This window comes from Monopterus albus, unplaced genomic scaffold, assembly GCF_001952655.1.
Source record: "Monopterus albus unplaced genomic scaffold, M_albus_1.0 scaffold86.1, whole genome shotgun sequence".
NCBI lineage: Eukaryota > Metazoa > Chordata > Actinopteri > Synbranchiformes > Synbranchidae > Monopterus > Monopterus albus.
This window is the reverse complement of record NW_018127966.1, coordinates 1,454,969-1,473,615: the sequence shown is the minus strand read 5'-3', so window position 1 is coordinate 1,473,615 and position 18,647 is coordinate 1,454,969. Positions and strand designations below refer to the sequence as shown.

At 37.1% G+C, this 18,647-nt stretch overlaps 3 protein-coding genes across 4 annotated transcripts; 1 reads left to right on the top strand and 2 right to left on the bottom strand.

Moving 5' to 3' along the window:
* Positions 1-243: 243 nt before the first annotated feature.
* On the bottom strand, positions 244-11,547 carry ctso (cathepsin O). Its single transcript, XM_020607458.1, has 8 exons — positions 11,150-11,547; positions 8,029-8,134; positions 7,645-7,769; positions 4,627-4,794; positions 4,163-4,284; positions 2,293-2,456; positions 1,285-1,377; positions 244-1,183 (listed from the first exon to the last, which is right to left on the bottom strand). Exons 1-8 carry the CDS (start codon positions 11,351-11,353, stop codon positions 1,149-1,151), a joined length of 1,017 nt encoding a protein of 338 aa, XP_020463114.1. The 5' UTR covers positions 11,354-11,547; the 3' UTR covers positions 244-1,148.
* Positions 8,696-11,093, bottom strand: LOC109964271 (uncharacterized). The gene is made up of 2 exons (XM_020607455.1): positions 10,767-11,093; positions 8,696-9,840 (listed from the first exon to the last, which is right to left on the bottom strand). Exons 1-2 carry the CDS (start codon positions 10,799-10,801, stop codon positions 8,817-8,819), a joined length of 1,059 nt encoding a protein of 352 aa, XP_020463111.1. The 5' UTR covers positions 10,802-11,093; the 3' UTR covers positions 8,696-8,816.
* Positions 11,548-12,086: 539 nt separating the features above from the next.
* On the top strand, positions 12,087-18,147 carry asb5a (ankyrin repeat and SOCS box containing 5a). 2 transcript variants are annotated; one of them, XM_020607456.1, is made up of 7 exons: positions 12,087-12,698; positions 14,411-14,490; positions 15,315-15,422; positions 15,665-15,815; positions 16,359-16,493; positions 16,786-16,977; positions 17,176-18,147. In XM_020607456.1, the coding sequence occupies exons 1-7, from the start codon at positions 12,449-12,451 to the stop codon at positions 17,301-17,303; spliced, it is 1,044 nt and encodes a 347-aa protein (XP_020463112.1). In that variant the 5' UTR covers positions 12,087-12,448; the 3' UTR covers positions 17,304-18,147. The 2 variants fall into 2 exon arrangements, with proteins under 2 accessions (XP_020463112.1, XP_020463113.1); XM_020607457.1 differs by having other exon boundaries at positions 12,090-12,665.
* Positions 18,148-18,647: the final 500 nt, after the last annotated feature.

The following is an 18,647-nucleotide window of genomic DNA, read 5'->3' as shown; positions in this document are numbered from 1 at the left end:
GAAAGTACATACACTGAAATTCTTTTGCAAGAAAATAACAACAGCAGTCATTACATTCCCTTTTAGCAGAAAATTATCAAATACTACAAGAAGGAAACAGCCAAAATATGATTATTTTGGAGCAAATAGAATCTTAACTTGATGGTTTTCAGTTGAAAGAGGGGAGAAGAAGGACATGAGACAGAGGACAATTTAGTACAAAGATTTTTACATGTAAATACAGATAAATAGCAAGTGTACAAAATTACAAAATGTGTACATTTTATTGTTTAGCAAGCGAAGTACAAAAAAAAATTTCAAAAACATTTTCACTGTGACAGTAAAGTATACCAAATATTCTATAATTAAGCTAGAAAAAAAAATAAACAGCATTTTTAGTTATATCAGTATGCACAACCTGTGATGCAGTGTCTGACCCTTAAATAATCACCTTAGGCTAGGTTGCTCTAATGTCTAATCCTAACTTATAGCAGACGGCTCCCTGATAAGATTTGCTTAGATGTTTTTTGTTTTTTTTATTAAACTATGCAAATTCACTGTGACTGACCTGAACATGGATGGATCGCTGAAAGCAGTGATCAAACTGGTGGTGAAAATTAGTGTTTTACAAACATCATTTTTCACAACAGCACAGGGAAGGTGTCAGAGAGGGAGACATTTCAGACTATTGTGATATGGCTTAGGTGCAAACCTCTGTATGAACAATCAATGTCAGCATCTAAAATAGAGCATTTTGCATAAAAATATAAAATATAAACCAACATTTGAACATAATGTTAATGTAGCTATTAAGAGGTTCTGTATTTTCTTAATTTTATATATTTATGCAGTAATTAATGTGATCTCTGTATCAATAGTTGTGAGTAATATTAGCCATAATATTACTACTGTAGCTCTGTAACATGTATCTACCTTATGTATTTAATAAGATATATATTTTGTACCATGCATGTACTCTTATTTAGTTTTACTGTAGAGTGATGGTGTTAATTGCTGTGCTATCAACCAGCATATGAAATGATTTATTTTGTCTTAGTGATGTGAGATGGTGGCATTTCAATAAAAATATTAAGGTAACACTTTAAACTGATGCAGCACTGAACATACACACAGTCACTCATGGATGTTATATGTAATATCGAATGTTATCAAAGAAAAACTGCTGCCACAGAATCTGCAATACCTGGGAGATAAAATTAAAGATGTGTTAATCCCTTAACTTGCAGACACCAAACTAAAAGGACATATAAACAGAATATGACAAAAGGTAGAGATCATACATACCACAAACACTGTCCCCAATTTTTATATAAACATAACCTTCATTCCCCCATGAGGTTCCCCAGGAGTTCTGCACAATCCAATATGGAATATCCCCTAAGACAGACAGCATACATTTCAACATTGAATTATTTACAGGGTAATGGAGCACTAGGTGTGTGTGTGTGTGTGTGTGTGTGTACTGCAGCTGCAACCACTTTAAGCCCTTACATAATCACTCCTATCCTTGTGTAATACCCACAAAACACAAGTGTACTGTATGTGAAATAATTAATGAAGAGAAATATAAAATATTTCTATGCATGAATTATAAAATGTCAAGAAACAAACACTAAGAGCATATATCGATAGTAATATTTAACTGTGCATCTTCAAAGTATTCTAAACACAAAGAGGTAAAAGGTTAATGGTCTAAATAACCAGAATTTCAATACTGTGAAATCTTGACATGACATGAAGTGTACATAAAAGATTGTCCTGGATCAGAGAGTACCCAGGACAGCTCAAGGCAAAAGGTGGAATACTAAAATGCAAAAAAAAATCTACTCTACAAACTACTACAAAAATAGTAATAATTGACACTCATGTTCTGCTTTCAGTTCTTATTCTTCTGAAAACTACAGAAATGTTTCAGCTGTGATGTGAGACAATGACATGTTTCCAATTCACTTATAGCTCTTGAGGAAAACACCTTACTACACTGAGTAAATTAGAAAATGAAAACACCTCAATTATCACTAAAAACTATCTTGCCCTGCTAGTAGATGTTTCCCTTGATATAAGAAAGTTATAATTTTAGAACTCATGTGTTGTTTTAGCACTTAATTAGCTCTGTTTGTGATTAAGGCTGATTAAGACTGGAATATTTTTACCTAAAAATCTGGTGCTTTACTTTCACGTGCCCTAGGGTTTCAACGTGTTTAAATGATAGCTCAAATAAAATATAAAATCCCTCTTTGTCTTGAATTATGATTCCTCCTCATGTCTGTGTGGTGGTGGTATATACTGTACCAGTGGTGTCGTATCCAACAACCAGGACAGCATGGTTCGACCAGTGGCTGGAGCAGTGGTGCTGGATAATTCCACCCAGGTAATCTTGCCAGCTGACAGCATCCACAAGAGCAACCAGAGGACCACACTCCACCAGCTGACCCATCATGGCCTTCTCCTGGCCACTAAACAACAGAATAATGTTTGCATGTTTGACCATGTGATGACGCTGCTTTTTGAGGCATTATCAGGTGAATTAGACTCTAAAGTCAGGGGTTGGAAAATGTATTAAAATACACCCATTAAATAAGATATGGAGGATGTTAACTTAAGTTCAGTGTTTCACAGGGACTATTTTTGCAATTTTACCACCACTTGCCTCTCTGCTCGCCGCCTCCTCCTCTCATTCATCCAATCAGTGCATCGCTGTCTGACCAACTACAGCACATTTTGTTACTCATGAAATTGATAGTTTCATCATTCTCCTTCTAGCACACTCTGCCATCTTGTCCTTCCACCACATGATTCCCAATGGGGGCAACTGTGTTGCCCTTCTCTCCCAGCTCATGACATATGGAGGGGTCATGCAGTCCAAGTCTGGGCTAAAATTACATCCATTAAAATATTTTGCTGCTCATTCACAATGAGGTCAGATCTTGGCTTTGTTCAACTGTTTAATCATGCTTTTCTTTTGCTATGCTGTGGTACAGACGTGGCTTATGATCCCATTCAACCAAAGGTTAAGACTTAACCATGAACCCTGAGCCTCCATCCTGTGGATGTGTCCAATTCCAACTGTTTGATGTACTCAGTGACCCAGCACTCCAATCTTTTTGAAGACAGGGGCAGGTCAAAAGGCAAATGCTTGTACTGGATCAGTGGATTGTTGAAATAAAGAGAAAGTAGCATGACACTGACATTTAGTATGAAAATTAGCATTACACTGGCAAATCCTATATCTGAAAAGTTATATCCAATGCAAATGAAATATACAAAAGAATTCACAGACATAAGAACATTTAATATCCGGTTGGAAAATGTAACTATTCTGCCTGTTAACTACTCCAGCAAAATGAAAACAGCATAAATTCTGACAGGGAGTCCTGATGATAGATATGATAGCAATATAACAATGTTGTGCTAATAAAAAACATATTAGGTATTACATATGCACTGTGAGTCATGGCTCTCCTGTTATGCTTTACAATGGGTCAATGTGACCCATTGTAAAGTTCAAAATCTAAAAACAACAGTTAAAAGTATTTTATTGGTATGAAACCTCAGCTTGGCTTAATAGGTGTAATCAACATGTAAAATGAAAATGGTTCATTTCACATATTTACAACCTCCCCCTGCATGTTTATATTACAAAAATATTGTTTGGGTCAATTTGACCCTGAACAGAAATAACAATGCATTTTATATGTAGGTCTTTCCAATGTACATTAAAAAAAGTTTTAACAGGCATTTTTATGAAAAATTAGTGCATTATCCTCATTGAACCATAATCTGTGAGAGGTAAAGAACACCATTGCACTAAATAGTGATTGAAATGGTTAATAATGGTAAAATTAACCCAGGAACATCACTGCTGTTCCTGAGAAATGAACATAACAGGCGGGTTAAATAAAGAGGATCATATTTGTTTTAACCCAAGGTAACCTTTTGGGCCTAAATATCTGGACCAGAGTCAAGAAACTCTGTGCTCCTGAGTAATCCATGCATGTGTTGACACAATCTGGTATGTCACTGTGCAAGACCAACACTTCCTCCTCTCTCCTGTGTCCTTGATACTTTATAAGAAAAACTCATGCAAATTCAATGTGATTTTACCCCAATACAGTGTTGTTTTACTCATTATTGCAACAGCAGGCAAAAAGGTGTCTTTTACCCAAAGTCATGCGCTGTGAAGTTCTTCAGTGCAACACCACCATGTGACTGGGAGAAATAATGGCAGATTCCTGTCTTGGCCTTGTAGGAGTACTCTGACTCGAGCACCAGTTTCACTCTGGTCTAGAAAGGAAGTACACGGAATATCCATTCATCTTGTTTATGAGAGATTCTGGTACAGCAGTTTTCTAATTGTAATGTTTGACTAGAGAACACAAATCTCATTTTGCTTACTGCCACTACATGTCTCTGTAATAAAAAATACATGACTCCATTACCTTATTACCAAAAGCTTAAATTTAAAACAGCATGGATAATCCTGTATCTTCACACAGGTCTCCTCTTTCAAAACACTTACTTGAGGTCCATCTCTGGGACATGTCAAGTACGATATTTTAAGGTTTATTCGACCTCATTTGTTAAAATGTTAGAGCCATCAAATTAGGTAAAAATATCAACGTATACCTGTTTTAACCAATCCAAAGCCTGTAATGTGGAGCCTCCATTGCAGCCTTCATTTTTATAAGAGCAGTCCAGAACCTGCTGCACACTGAGTCGCTCTAGCGTGGAGCCTTCTATAGCATGGACGGACTGCATGGCACCAACCACACTAAATGCCCAGCAACTCCCACACTGCAAAAGTAAAATTATAATAATGAGAAAAATCTAACAGCAAAGGAATGCTGAAACATTATTTAGGTCTGGATCCAAATTAAGAATTCCATCACATATTTTAGTCCCCAGAAGGGAAAAACATTGTTGTTTTGCTACGTTTCACTCAAGGACACTTTAGTGAAAAATAGTTTATCCTGATAAACACTGGTCTCTGCCCCAATGCACCCCTGCTGGTCAAACCACTGCCATGATACATCTTTAAAGAGCTCTCCACCAGTCTGCAAACGACAATTTTTAAATCCCAAAGTGGTTTGTATAGAGAACAAAATACAAATAAAACTTAAAACATCTGTTCCAAAATACATCATGTTTGAATTTGATGGCATTTGAAACCATAATTTTAAAGGCTCTCTGACCAGAAATCTCCAGAGTGTATTTGCTGTACGCAGTTATAAGGTGAGCTGATCTGGTCAGTCGGACTGAACTGTGACTAATTGTTTTCTGCTGCCATCTACTGACAGAAACAACACAGGTGTACTGTGTCTTGAGGAAAATCAATTTCTGCTTCAATTAATTTACTCAAACTTTAAGCCTGGGGATGCTTTAAGATATTTAGATTCCACAAGTTGCTCTTACAGTACTCTTCATATCTGATATACAGTAGACTGCTTTCCCAAAACCACTTTTTTTTTTGTTTGGGAGAGTGAAAACAGTATTTCATTATGTCATGTAGGAGAGGGCATTTTCCTGTGCAACATTTGCAAAAGCAATCTCATCCTCCAAACAACATCAGACTATCTCTGTTCACTTGCTCAGCATAAATCCCCATGAATATAATGAAAGCACAAGCTCTCCGTGTAAGAATCCAATATTTTGTTGCCCAATATGGTTCCATGGCTTAAAATCAATAGTGAACCAAAATCAGTCATTATTGCTTGGACTGGAGATAAGTATGTGCTGAGTATACAAAATATTAGGACCATCTGTTTCTCGTTTAAAGCAATGAAATGTGCTTGAGTCATAAAAGTGGAATGAAGATAAGGGAAAACTGAATCAAGAAACATTTATGAGCAGTGAGTGACTTGATACTTTGTGTCTTTGTGCATGGTACTACATTTTATTTTCTGTTTATATATCTATCAGTCTGTTGGGGAAGATCAGCCCAAGCAAGTCCACTGACAAAGCCAGAAGTCTGGGCAGAAAAACCGCTGCAGAGCAGAGCGGTAGGTGAGTGTGTCATGTACTGAATCTCCCTAGAGTGGTAAGCCTTACCTGAATTCATGAGAGTTAAAGTTATTCTGCTGGCTTTTACTGTGTGGGCTATGTCTCTCCCTTAGGAAAACAGTTTTATAGTAAAAATATCATCCCCAACGGCAACCTGACTGACTAAAGATATAGGACAAAAAGAGCAGAGAGTGAACCCTGAGTGAGGACAAGCAGCAGCTCCATCTCACTAACACTCCCTCCCTCTTGGTGTCCCTAGGTTCACTCTGCTCTCTGAGCAAAGTACACTTTATGGCTCACTTTGTCATTTTCTCTTTTGCTTTTGCTTAACCATTATTAAACATGCATTTTGCTTATGGCTACTTCATGTTCGACCTTTACTGCACAGAATAATACATGCACCGAGTCAGACACTAGAAAACTCTTTTAAGATTTATCTATTGAAGGGGGAAGGGTTTTTTTGTGTTCTTTTCAAACTAGACAACAAGTGCCAGGTGGTGCTGCTGACATTCAGTGACTGGGAATTCACACTAAAAGTGAGACGTGAGCAGCGCATAAGCTACTGAAGCATTAGATCTGTTCAGTCCACAATGACTCAGACCTCAGTGCAGTGTCGCTGTCATCAGAACAGCTGTCTGTCTGTCAGCAGGACAGTGACCGGATAAACAGTCTGTGGGGGTTATGCTTTGTTAAATGCACCAGAGAGAAGAAACGTGAAGTGCAGAAAACCAGGGTCCAGGGGTGACACGTGTCTCACACACATCTCTCAGTCATAGATTAAATTAGAGATTTATCTGTTGCGTCAGAGGTGTAAGTGATGATTTCTAGGAGAACTGGCCTTAACCTGTAGCAGCCAAGAAAAATACAAGTCGTGGGTATGTATTCTGGATTAAAAATGACACACACAACAGTAAGTGTGAATATTAAGTTTTAAACAAAACTCCAACTGCAGTGTAAATACTTTGTATCTCAAACATGTTTGTTGAATTGGAAGGTCACCACTGGTCCTTATTTGTATTTAAATCACACCTGAAAGTGAACAAAGGATCTCAATAGATTTTTAGAATTACACTTCTGTTACAATTTAGGTAATAAAAATATAACTGCGTGAAACAGGAATATAATATCACTTTATCAATCGCAGGCCCTTGAATCAAATCGAAATCGCATTGTGGCATATTTTGAAGTATCGGCAAATATCAGCTCCCTGGTAAAGAGAATCAATATAGGATCATATCGTGATGAGCGTGGCGATTTACATCCCTAATGCGCACATCTCTTTGAGACATACAGGGCCAATTGTGACTTTGTGATATCCGTGTGATGTGGAAGCTAACGCCTGCTGTGCAGACACACCCAGAACAGACTTTCAGTGAAGATGTCATGTGTCTACTAGTTGTTTTTTAAAAATATTTTTATAAGGGAGAAGAGGTAAGTGTAATTTTTGAAATTTTAACAGTTTTTGTGGAAAACCCATAGCAGAGATATCATTAACTTTATACCTAATAAGAACTGAAAAGCAAACAATAAACCTGTTCAGGACCAACATCGTCATTTAATATGTTTGATGTAACCCAACTGTCTTTGTACCTGCAGTGCATTCCTACCTATACAGTACATCTATCATCTACTTGTGTAACTTACTGCTTGTTGGTTTTGGACCGGTGACACCACTGCTTTGTCCCTCCAGTCAAATCTGGCTGGGAGCCCCTCTGTCTTCAGTCCAGAGAAAGAGGGAGCTCTGGCAGTGCTTGCTCGCAGGTAGAGCTCTGCAGACAGATACAATTTAATGTACTGTATACAGTGACTGCAGGTTCAGCCCAGCCATCCAGGAGATAACGTGTGAAACACCCCACTAGACAAATATAAAATGAGTGAATATATTTCACCTGAAAAAGCATCTTCAGAAATAAAGAAGCTGTCTGGATAAACAGTAAATTCTCATCAGCTGTCACAGCTGTTGAGGGGATTCAAAATACAAAGAACTCAGAATATAAACTTAAAAGAGACAACAAAACTTCAGCCTACCCCTGAATTCCTTCTGTGATAGATCTGAGAACTGGTTGATGCCATATTTTGCAGAGTGTGGTGCTGCAGAAAATGAGTTCAGGTATTTGTGCCGCTTCATAGTGTCCTGCAATAACAAATGCACACAATGTGAATGCTTCACTACTACTACTACTACTAATAATAATAATAATAACAAAACTTTTTTGAGGGCAAAGTAATTAATAAAAATAATCAAGTGAAACAACTCTCCATATAACATAAGTCAATTCAACAAAGACTCATCTTATATGCAGAGATTAATAGAAGACTCACAAAGCCAGGTGTGTTATAGGCTACAGCAATATTTACTTGAAGTTTGTTTTACATTAGCTCATTACTCACCATAAGATACTGGTTATACAAGACCTAACAGTAAACTTATCTAATCTATAGTATATTTCCCTATTCAAGAGGACATTTTGTTTATAGGCTGGCAGGTACACCCCTAAGTGTCAATGTTATTTTGAATGCTGGATTTAATTTAACTTGTAATGAAATATCGTTACTGTACACTGTGGCGTTACAGTTTTTACTTAGTCTCAGTACTTCTCCCATCGTCATTCAATGATATAAATCGCATAATACACCGTTAATATGTTTTTTTTTTCTATACTTTATTAAGGCATATGACGGTAGTTATACATAAGTAAATAGATCGGAAACAAGAGGACTATAGCATAAAATAAAGAACATAAAAACAAGAACAACATCGAAGCAGACAATGTGAACATGAAACCTTTAAGCCGGGGGTGACTTAATGGGTTAAGTTAAGTAAAAACATTCAGGGAAGTACATATATTACAAATTTTGATAGCTTTTTTATTTTTGCTCTTCAGGATGGAGGAGAAATAATTTTTAATTTCGCATAACAGGGCAGGGAAGAAGGGTTTGGATTTAGAGAATTTGCATTTGTGAATATAAAATTTTGCCATGAGTAGAATAAAGTTAATTAAATGTAGTTTGTCACTTTCCTTTCTATTATTGTTATACAGACCAAATAAAACATGTTCCCATTTCACAGCAAGGGGATAATGAATTTTGGAGGTGATGAATACAGAGACATTCTGCCATAAATCATAGCAAAATGGACAATCCCAAAATAAATGAACAGTAGTTTCTTCCGAGGCATTACAGAAAACACACGATGTATTAATAGACCTATTAAATCTTGTAAGATAATGAGCAGATGGGTAAAATCTGTGAATTAACTTAAAGGAGACCTCTCTTATTTTATTACTGATCATATATTTAAAAGGCAATAACCATACTTTATCCCAGCAAATGTCCGGAACCAAAATATTCCAGTATGATATAATATATGGCATAGACACTACATCCTGTTGAAAAATAGCCCGAATAGCTCGATTGTTCTTCTTTCTTATAGTGGTGAAACATGTTTTCCCTATGAACGTGTCGGCTGGATCCAATAGAAAAGAGGAGTCATCCGTATCATTGTCCAGGTTCTTGAAGAGCATCAGCAGTCCAGAGGGAATCGCTCCAATAGTCAATGAGTATTCCTTTAGTGTAGGACTAAAGTTAAATCGATTTTTCAGTTCTTCAAATGTCAAAGGAACACCCTGGTCATTTAAAAGCTGTTTCACCAACAGGATATTATTTTCAAACCAATTATAAAGAAATAGAGATTTACTCTTATGAGTTATATATTGGTTGTTCCAGATGTAACATTTGTGTGGGGAAAAGTTGTGTTTATAGGCTAGGGTCCATGACAATAGCATTTGTTTGTGAAAATTGGAAAGTACTACTGGGATTTTATTAACATTGTATTGACAGAGCAAGGTAAATTTTAAGCCACCAATTTTAGAGAAAACACAGTGAGGGAATATATACCAGATAGATAAAGGAGATTTCAAATAAGATTTCAGCCAATTGATTTTAAAGGTGTTGTTTAGGGTGGTAAAATCTAATAAGTTAAGGCCACCATTTCCATATGTATTCATCATTACAGATTTTTTAACATAGTACATGCGATTTTTCCACATAAAGTTAAATAATGTTTGATCAATTGATTTAAATATTTGCGGGTTTAAGTATAAAATAAGGATTGAGCTGCATATGTTAACCTAGAGATTCCTTCTGCTTTAGAGAGTAAGGCTCTACCTAAAAGTGAGAGGTCGCGTTGAAGCCATTGATTAAATCTTTTCTTAACATTCTTGAGTATGGGCTCAAAGTTGAGGGAACATCTTAAAGTTTGATTTTTGGATATAGTAACACCTAAGTATGTAACACTGTCTTTAACTTGTATTCCAGAGATATTAGTTAGATTGCAGTCCTTAATAGGGAGAAGTTCGCATTTTTGAATGTTAAGCTTGAGACCAGATGCTTCCGAGAAAGTTTTAATTAGATTAATGGCCTTAGAGATTTGGGAACTGTCCTTCAAGAATAAGGTAGTGTCATCAGCCAGTTGACTTATTATAATCTCTCTGTCTTCAACTGTAATTCCTTTGAGATTGTTGGATTTTAGATGGTCAGTGAGGAGTTGAGTAGCCAGTATAAAAAGGTAAGGAGATATGGGACAACCTTGTCTGATTCCCCTTTTTAAGTCAAATCTAGGCGTAGTTCCATATTTTAATTTAATCGAGCAATTAGCATTGTTGTATAGCAATTAGCATTGTTTTAATTGCCTTGCAAAAAAAAGGACCAAAGCCGAACTTTTCAAGACATCAAAATATAAAGTTGTGGTTGAGAGAATCAAAGGCCTTGTAAAAGTCGAGGAAGAGAATAAAGCTTTCATCTTTAATTAGATAAGAGTAGTCTAAGGTGTCTAATACTAATCGAATATTGTTAGATATATGTCTGTTCTGCATAAATCCTGACTGAGTTTCACTAATAACGGAGTCTAGGACAGCTTTAATTCTTTTAGCTAATATAGAAGCCAGAATTTTATAATCAATATTAAGAAGACATATGGGACGCCAGTTTTCTAGATTGAGGGGATCACACCGTTAATATGTAAACAGTGCACTTCCATACGTCCTTCATCGACGTGAATGGGCGTGAACAGAGGGGACGTCTGTTTTGAAAAGCGTGTAAACTGTTTTTTTATTCACGTATCTGTCTCCTCGCTTGCTGTAACTCTTACCTGGAAATAGAGATGACGACGGTTAAATTCCTCGCTGTTGACGTCATACCTGCGGTGAAACAGCTCCCTGAACGAGTCGAAATCAAATGCAGAGCCGTTTAACTTAGTCCGAGTCTGCCCCGAGCTCATATTTTGACAACACAGAGGAGAGACAAGTGCGCAAAAGGTGATTATAACACCCAAAAACACCAGACAACCCTTCATTTGACGAATAGATGTTGGTCAGAAACATGCAGAGATTAAAACGGGAAGTAGTTATAAATGTTTACATGATTGCGGAAAAGGTGCCGGGGAATGTCTGCGCATGCGCGGTTATCAGAGGCGCTTCCTTCGAAAGAGAAGGTATCCTGTCAAAATCTCAGCATCAAATATCAACGTGTTGTTCATTTTCTTTTTCAAAATAGCCCAGACTATGTGTAAATGGTTGTAGTCAAGATTTATGATTAATCTTGCGAGTAAAATGTTGGCTTGACTAGTGAAAAATTTTATAACGTTATAACATTTTATTAGAATTGTAAAGCTGTCAAATATGCGAACACACAATAGAACAGTAACACAACCAATCACTGACATTGTGAGCTAGCCATAATAACACAAAGATGGGGTTACAAGCCAGCAGAAGAGCTCATTATATTCAAGAAAGCAGGGGCTACTGATATTCTGACCATCAATGTGTGAGAACAAACCAACTGACAGCTTGAAAAAGTCTTTATGATTTTAAAACAATACTGTAGTTAAAATTCTAATTAAACAGATGTGTAAGCATTGTGTGCCACCTTTTAAAAACTTGGGTAATTAGGCCTACACAAGTTTAGGCTAATGATATGATTTTAAAACGGTTAAGATTTTGGCACAAATACATTTTTTAACAGTGTTTAACAGTGTTGATCTAATCTGTACAGAATCACGTATTACAATTAATATAAAAACATTAATTTGTTATCATGAGTAAAAATCCACACAAAAATGCATTTTTAAATTGCATTCATTTAGAATTATGGGTTAACTTGGATGCATACATTCCTTTCATGTCACATTTTATGGCTGCAACAAGCACTACGTAAGCTTGAATTTTGTACAACTTGTGACCATACACACCCACGCCCACACACATTGTACTGTAACATTGCTGTAGTTGCTCTCAGGCACAGTAGCAGCTGCAGACCATTTTTTCCCAGCCTGTTCTTTGTCTGGACCAGCAAACCAGTCAGTACACTGAGGGGAAAAAGTAGGCTACTCTTGTGCTTTCTGGAGTGGCATCTGATCCTGCCTTCATCATAACCAGAGCTCTTCCATAACATGCCAGAGGAAATGTCAGTTCCAGCAGGGGAACTCACCAACAAGCCCTTTGCGACCCAGTTGTCCAATGTTTACCTCAGCATCTTGGCACTGTTCTGCTTTAAGCTCTTTGTTAAGATTTCTCTCAACCTGTTGACATACTTCTACATTGTTCGTGGGAACCGTAAAGAAGCTGCCAGAATATCAGCAGAGTTCTATGATTATGGTCAACAACACAGTGAGTACACTGAGAACATCATAAAAACCCTTGGTGAGTCTTTTCTTCCCTGAAGCTGGCTTCTTTAATGTAAGTGACTGCACAATTCGCAGCATAAATATTTGTGCCTGGAATGAAACTTTGGTGTAAAATGTAGCCACTGTGTAACTGTATTTACACTATACACCAAGAAACATGTTTGACTACAGGCACATAAAGTCAGACACAGAAAATATTAATACAGTTTCCCATAAAATTAAGACAAAGAGCTTCCATTGACACACACATACACGTGTTTACAATGAGCTATAAATACTGCATTGCTAATCCAGTGTGTATAAGAGCCATTAAATGTATTCATATTCATACTATAGATATGAATGATAAGCCATTTTTCTTTCATTAGCTTAATAGCTTCCTATAAACCTTGAACTGTACATTCAATATTAAATGAATACACAACAGGCTGATAGCTCTTTTTCTCTAATGTATTAATAGAACACAGTCACGATAACCCCCACCCCCACCCTGCCCTAGTTTCCATTTCTAGCTATGCAGTGCACCCTTTCACAGTCAAACAGCAACCAAAACAACACTCCACATTCTCAGAGACAGGCGGTCCGAAGCCATATTCTGGGGAAGAGAGACACGACGACAAGATAATCTGTAGCTATCATTCAAGGGGATGTTTAATTTAAAGTGGACCTGCTCCATAAAATACTAATAAGCCAAGCTTAGTCTGTTAGTCACGGTCCTGTAGATATGGACTTTCTTGTTCTAAGAGATCTGTTTGATGTCTCTAGCTGGTCTTTTATACCCATATTTCAAATTAATGTCAGTCAAGAAAAATTGCCTGCCTGAATAAAATAGCATTAATTTAAATGAAAATATTTAGTTATTATCTATAATTTGTGATAAAAATGGAAGAAGGGGATAATGATGATGATAATGTGTGGAATGCATCAGCTGTTGTTATGGACATTGACTCAGGTGTGTTAAGTGACTTTTTCCCCCTTTTTGCCAAATTTAAAAATGCCCACAGCCAGCTTCTCACATTTATATTAATTTGAATGAAGTGTGAATGTGTTGAATATATCAGGTCTTTTCAAGCGCTGCTAGTTGCATTAATAATATGCTGCGCCTTGCATTAATTTTTAGATGAAGGGTAAAACATGGCATGAAAAGGTAATACATCAATTTGATTAACATATCAAGAGGATGGAGAGTTGATAAGTTCAGATTTGTAGTGGGGATTTCATTAAGCAGCTGTAATGGTTAATCAATAGAGGAATTATAACATAATAAAACATGGTAAATAAACTGAAATTCAATAAGACAAAAATACCAAGTATAATAATTTCACTGTTTCAGCTGTACATATATTTTCTATTATATTCAGTTAACATTATTTATGTACCCCATCCCCAAGTTTATAAGTAAAGCACTGAAGTGACTGAACTGTCAGACAATAAATGCATTTAACATTCTCTGCACACATCTATATACCAGTACTTTCCTGTCATTCTTACTTCAGGGCAGGTGGAATGTTTGTGTATATAATGTACTGTAAAGGTTCTCATTATGATCTTGTGGGTAATTTTAAATGGTTCTAGAGCAGGGGTGACCAATTCTAATCAGCAGCAGGTCAGGCAAAGATAGTTGGAAACCAAGCAGGACAGTGGCCCTCGAGGACTGGAATTGGCCACCCCTGCTCTAGAGCATCACGTAAATAATAAACAAGAATTAAATTTTTATTTTTGTCACAGGATCCTGGGCAGACCGCTCACCCCTCCACGATGCTGCAAGTCAAGGCCGCCTCCTGGCCCTGAGAACCCTCATTTTACAGGTGAAGAGAACACAGCTCCTCAAGAGAGTCACTTGCATCTGTACACATGGGGTCTGTCCTATACTGTACAAAATTTATATATTATATATTTCCAAATGACAGGTTCATGATTATTCTCCTGTCTGGTGCCCAAGCTTTTAGGAACAGGCCTACCTATACTACAACATGCTGTTACTGTACAAAATTGCTAAAACTCAGCATCTGACCATGAATAAAAAAATACTATAGTTAAATAAAATGCAAAAAGCTGTTTGTGTCAGCTTACTGTACATATGAACATACATACAAACATACTGTATATACAATATGTGACCATGATATATAGTGTTTGTTTGAGGGACATTCAAAGAGTTATTGATCAATAGCATCAACTAAGAAATGATGTTCCCAGAGAGAAGCTGACTGGGGATGCATTGCAATTGCCATCTCTACCTTTACTTGCATTTTCAAGATAGCAATCCATTTCAGTTACAAAGCCTACATAATGCCTCGTTCTTAACTCAGACAACCTTATGACAAAGCAGTGATATCATTACAGCATTTTATATGGAGCTTTATTAGTTCTTTGCTTGACTTGTGTTGGGTCTGTATTTTAATTAGCAAGCTTATTCATCTCTATTTTTTTAATGTGACTGTGCATTATACTGCGGTTTGTCAATTACTGAGAGCCAGAACTGGGAAGGATGGGCCTGTTTTACAAAAGAAGATAAGCTTATTGATGTTCTTGCATTTCCTAGTATTAATCAACAGAGTCTGACAAAGGTCATGTACTGCTTAATGCCTATTAAAGCACTAAGTGTCTGGCTGCTTGGTTTTGTTTCCAGGGTCACAGTGTGAATGTTCTGACTATAGACCATGTGACACCACTTCATGAGGCCTGTCTTGGAGACCATGTCGCTTGTGCGAGAGCTCTCATTGATGCAGGAGCAAATGTAAGTCACATACTGGCCTTGTGACTCTTTAATGTTGCTAGGCTGCACAGGTCAAATGTAATTTCCATGGTTTGGAAAGTCTGGGCAGGGGTAACAAATGAGCAATGTACCGCTCCCCCAGCTCCAGTACAGTTTCTGTAGAGCTATTAAGTTGTTGTTCCCCCAGGCTGCTGCTATTACTCAATATACATGGTTAAACAAAACCTAATAATAATAATAATAAAAAGAAAATGCATTTACAGGTCAATGCTTCTACAATTGATGGAGTCACCCCTCTGGTCAACGCCTGTACAGTGGGAAGTGTGGCATGCACTGAAATTCTTTTGGAAAATGGAGCAAAACCCCAGAGTCTTGTGTACCATCCCTCACCGATCCATGAAGCTACCAGCAAAGGTGTTTTATGACAAATTATTCTGCATATATTGTACTGTATGACAAAACACATCAACTAATACTTCAGGTAGTTTTCAATTGATGTTTTATACAAATGTTTTAATTAATTGCACATTTATAGGCTACCTACCTACCTAAGTGTCAGGTTCAAAAATATTTTTTTCTGCACTCAACCAGTACCAATTTTTATCTGTTTGCTGCTGATACTCAGTATCCTGACATTACCACTCAATATCTGTTATTTTGTTTAACATGAAGAGCCACTGTACCAGAGTCAAATTCCTCATGTCCAACACACCTGGCCAGTAAAGCTGATTCTGATTCTGATGAAACAATGTATCATTTCAGCTCTACTAGTTATAGCTTGATCTTGTGTACCAGCCGCTATTTGTGTCCTTCCCTGTGCTATAAAGCATTTTCTAACACCTGCACTATGAAAAACAGCTTTAAAAGAGAATCCTAACATGACCCGAGCAGACAGCTTGGAGAATTATCCCACATTGTCACTTACTGATTACTGTCTTCATGCTCCATTACTTCCAGGTCATTACGGTTGTGTGGAGGCTCTGGTGACTTGGGGGGCAGATGTGGACATGGACATTCCTCACCTGGGCACAGCGCTCTATACAGCTTGCATCTGTCAAGAGCTGGAGTGTGCCAGGAAACTCCTGAGGGAAGGTCAGCTCGCAGCACAGTGTGGATCTTTACATCTCCATACAGACAGGCACAAATCCTGCATGAACATATTCACACACATACACAAACAGAGTTACTGTGCACAGACAAACACAAAAACATATGCATGCAAAATGGATTTTATAAGCACCTGAACAGGCATTTTAACACAGACACAAACCAACTCCTGGGTTATAAAGAACAACACATATTTATGATATTCAGAAGTAATAGTACGTGATCACATTTTTCTGGACTGTAACTAGAATGGATAATTAAGTTGTATTTTACACAGGTGCAAATGTTCAAAAAGGCAAATCCCTGGATTCGCCCCTACATGCAGCTGCACAGAAAGACTGTACGGCAGTAGTGAAGCTGCTGCTGGACTTTGGTGCTGACATTAACGCTAGGAACACAGACTTTCAGAGGCCAGTAGACGTGGCTCCACCCAGCAGTTTAACTGAAGGCTTTCTACTGCTCTATGAAGGTACATGTTGACTTGTGGCTTGGTTCTGTATGCAATCTTGGATGTCTCTCTGAGCTCCTGTTTTTGAAATTAGGTTCAACTAAAATGTCTGCAATTAGATGTGTTTCTCTTTATCCGTGATCACAGGTTTTTGGGAAGTAGATTATGCATTAATTCTACAACCATATTAAATCATTTTTCATTGTCTCGTTTTCATAGCTACACCAAGACTGCTAAGCCAGCTGTGTCGTCAGTGTATCAGGAACTGTGTTGGCCGTCACAGACTCCACCTTCTCTCGCACCTTCCCCTGCCCAACAGGCTCAGGAGCTACCTGCAGTACCAATGACAACAGGAGACAACAACCAATCTACCTATGCCAGACTTCCAGAAAGAAGCCTTTGACACAACCAGCACATCAACTCTGTGTACTCTTCCTACTTTTAATTTTAATTTCCAGTCAGTGCAGTAAGAGCAATTAATTGAAATTAGTCACAGAGCAGCCACTGTGTTACCGACAGTAACTAGATGGGTTGAGCAGCCTCCATCTCATTGTGGATGTGTGGACCTGAGTGAATGTGAGGATGTTGCTTAAACAACCTTGCAGACTTGTTCTTTCCAGTATAAATTATGGTTAATATTACATCATAAAAACTGTGTTTGTAACTGTGTTCAGGTTTGCAGTGTTTAGGAAATGCCTTAATAGTTGCACAGCTATAGAAATTGATGAACTTTATAACATTTTAATGCTATAATGGCAATTAATTAAAATACAGTATATGAAGGCATAGTCAAAGTTTTGCATTTGATACCTAATGCGTTGCACACTACTAGTTGTTTAAAACAGTTTTGAAAGTAGTATTCCAAAATCTGTTGCCTTTGTGTGTGTATCTGTGTGTATATATATGGACTGCATTACTGACATAGAGGTTGATATGTATTCACAAATCTGAAAACAAAAATAGTTGACAAGTTTAAGCTTGGATTACTGAGTACTGACAACTGGAGGTGGCTGAGCTCAAATGGAAAATATGAGTAGGTGGAGCAGCAAGTGTTTGTCTCTATTGTTTCAAAAGCTAATGATATTGCAATTTGTTTGTTTCAATAGCTAATGCTGAAATGAAAGACATTATGAACTAAATATTCATATGAATAAAATAGAAGCATTACAAACAGAAATAGCATTTCATAATATTGAGCTGAGTTAAAATATTTCTAGTTAATTATTTCAGTTTCATGGTTATTATTCACATCTGTATTAATAAAAGTATGTATCTTGTTTTATTTTTATGATAACACTACAGCCCTACATTAAACAGGATGCAATCATTTAGCCTATATGGTTACAACACACATTAATATCATAATAAGCAGCTATAAAAACACTTTAGGTTTTCATGGATTGTACTATATTGCCAGTCATAATACACAAGCCTTTGCTTGTGGGTGCCTGCAGGGGTCACAGTTGTTGAGAAATACATAAATATATCTGTTTACAACTATATTATAGTGTGCTATTACATATTGCTTATAAATACTAAATGGGGGAGATTTAAAATAAAGTATTCCTATCTAATATATACAGGTAAAAATGCAGATACTGCATGTCCTCCACAAACTTGTATAATAAAGTTATATCCTGTAGGGGGCAGTAACGTGCCACAGCTGTATGCCCGCTTCCATTGGACCATGG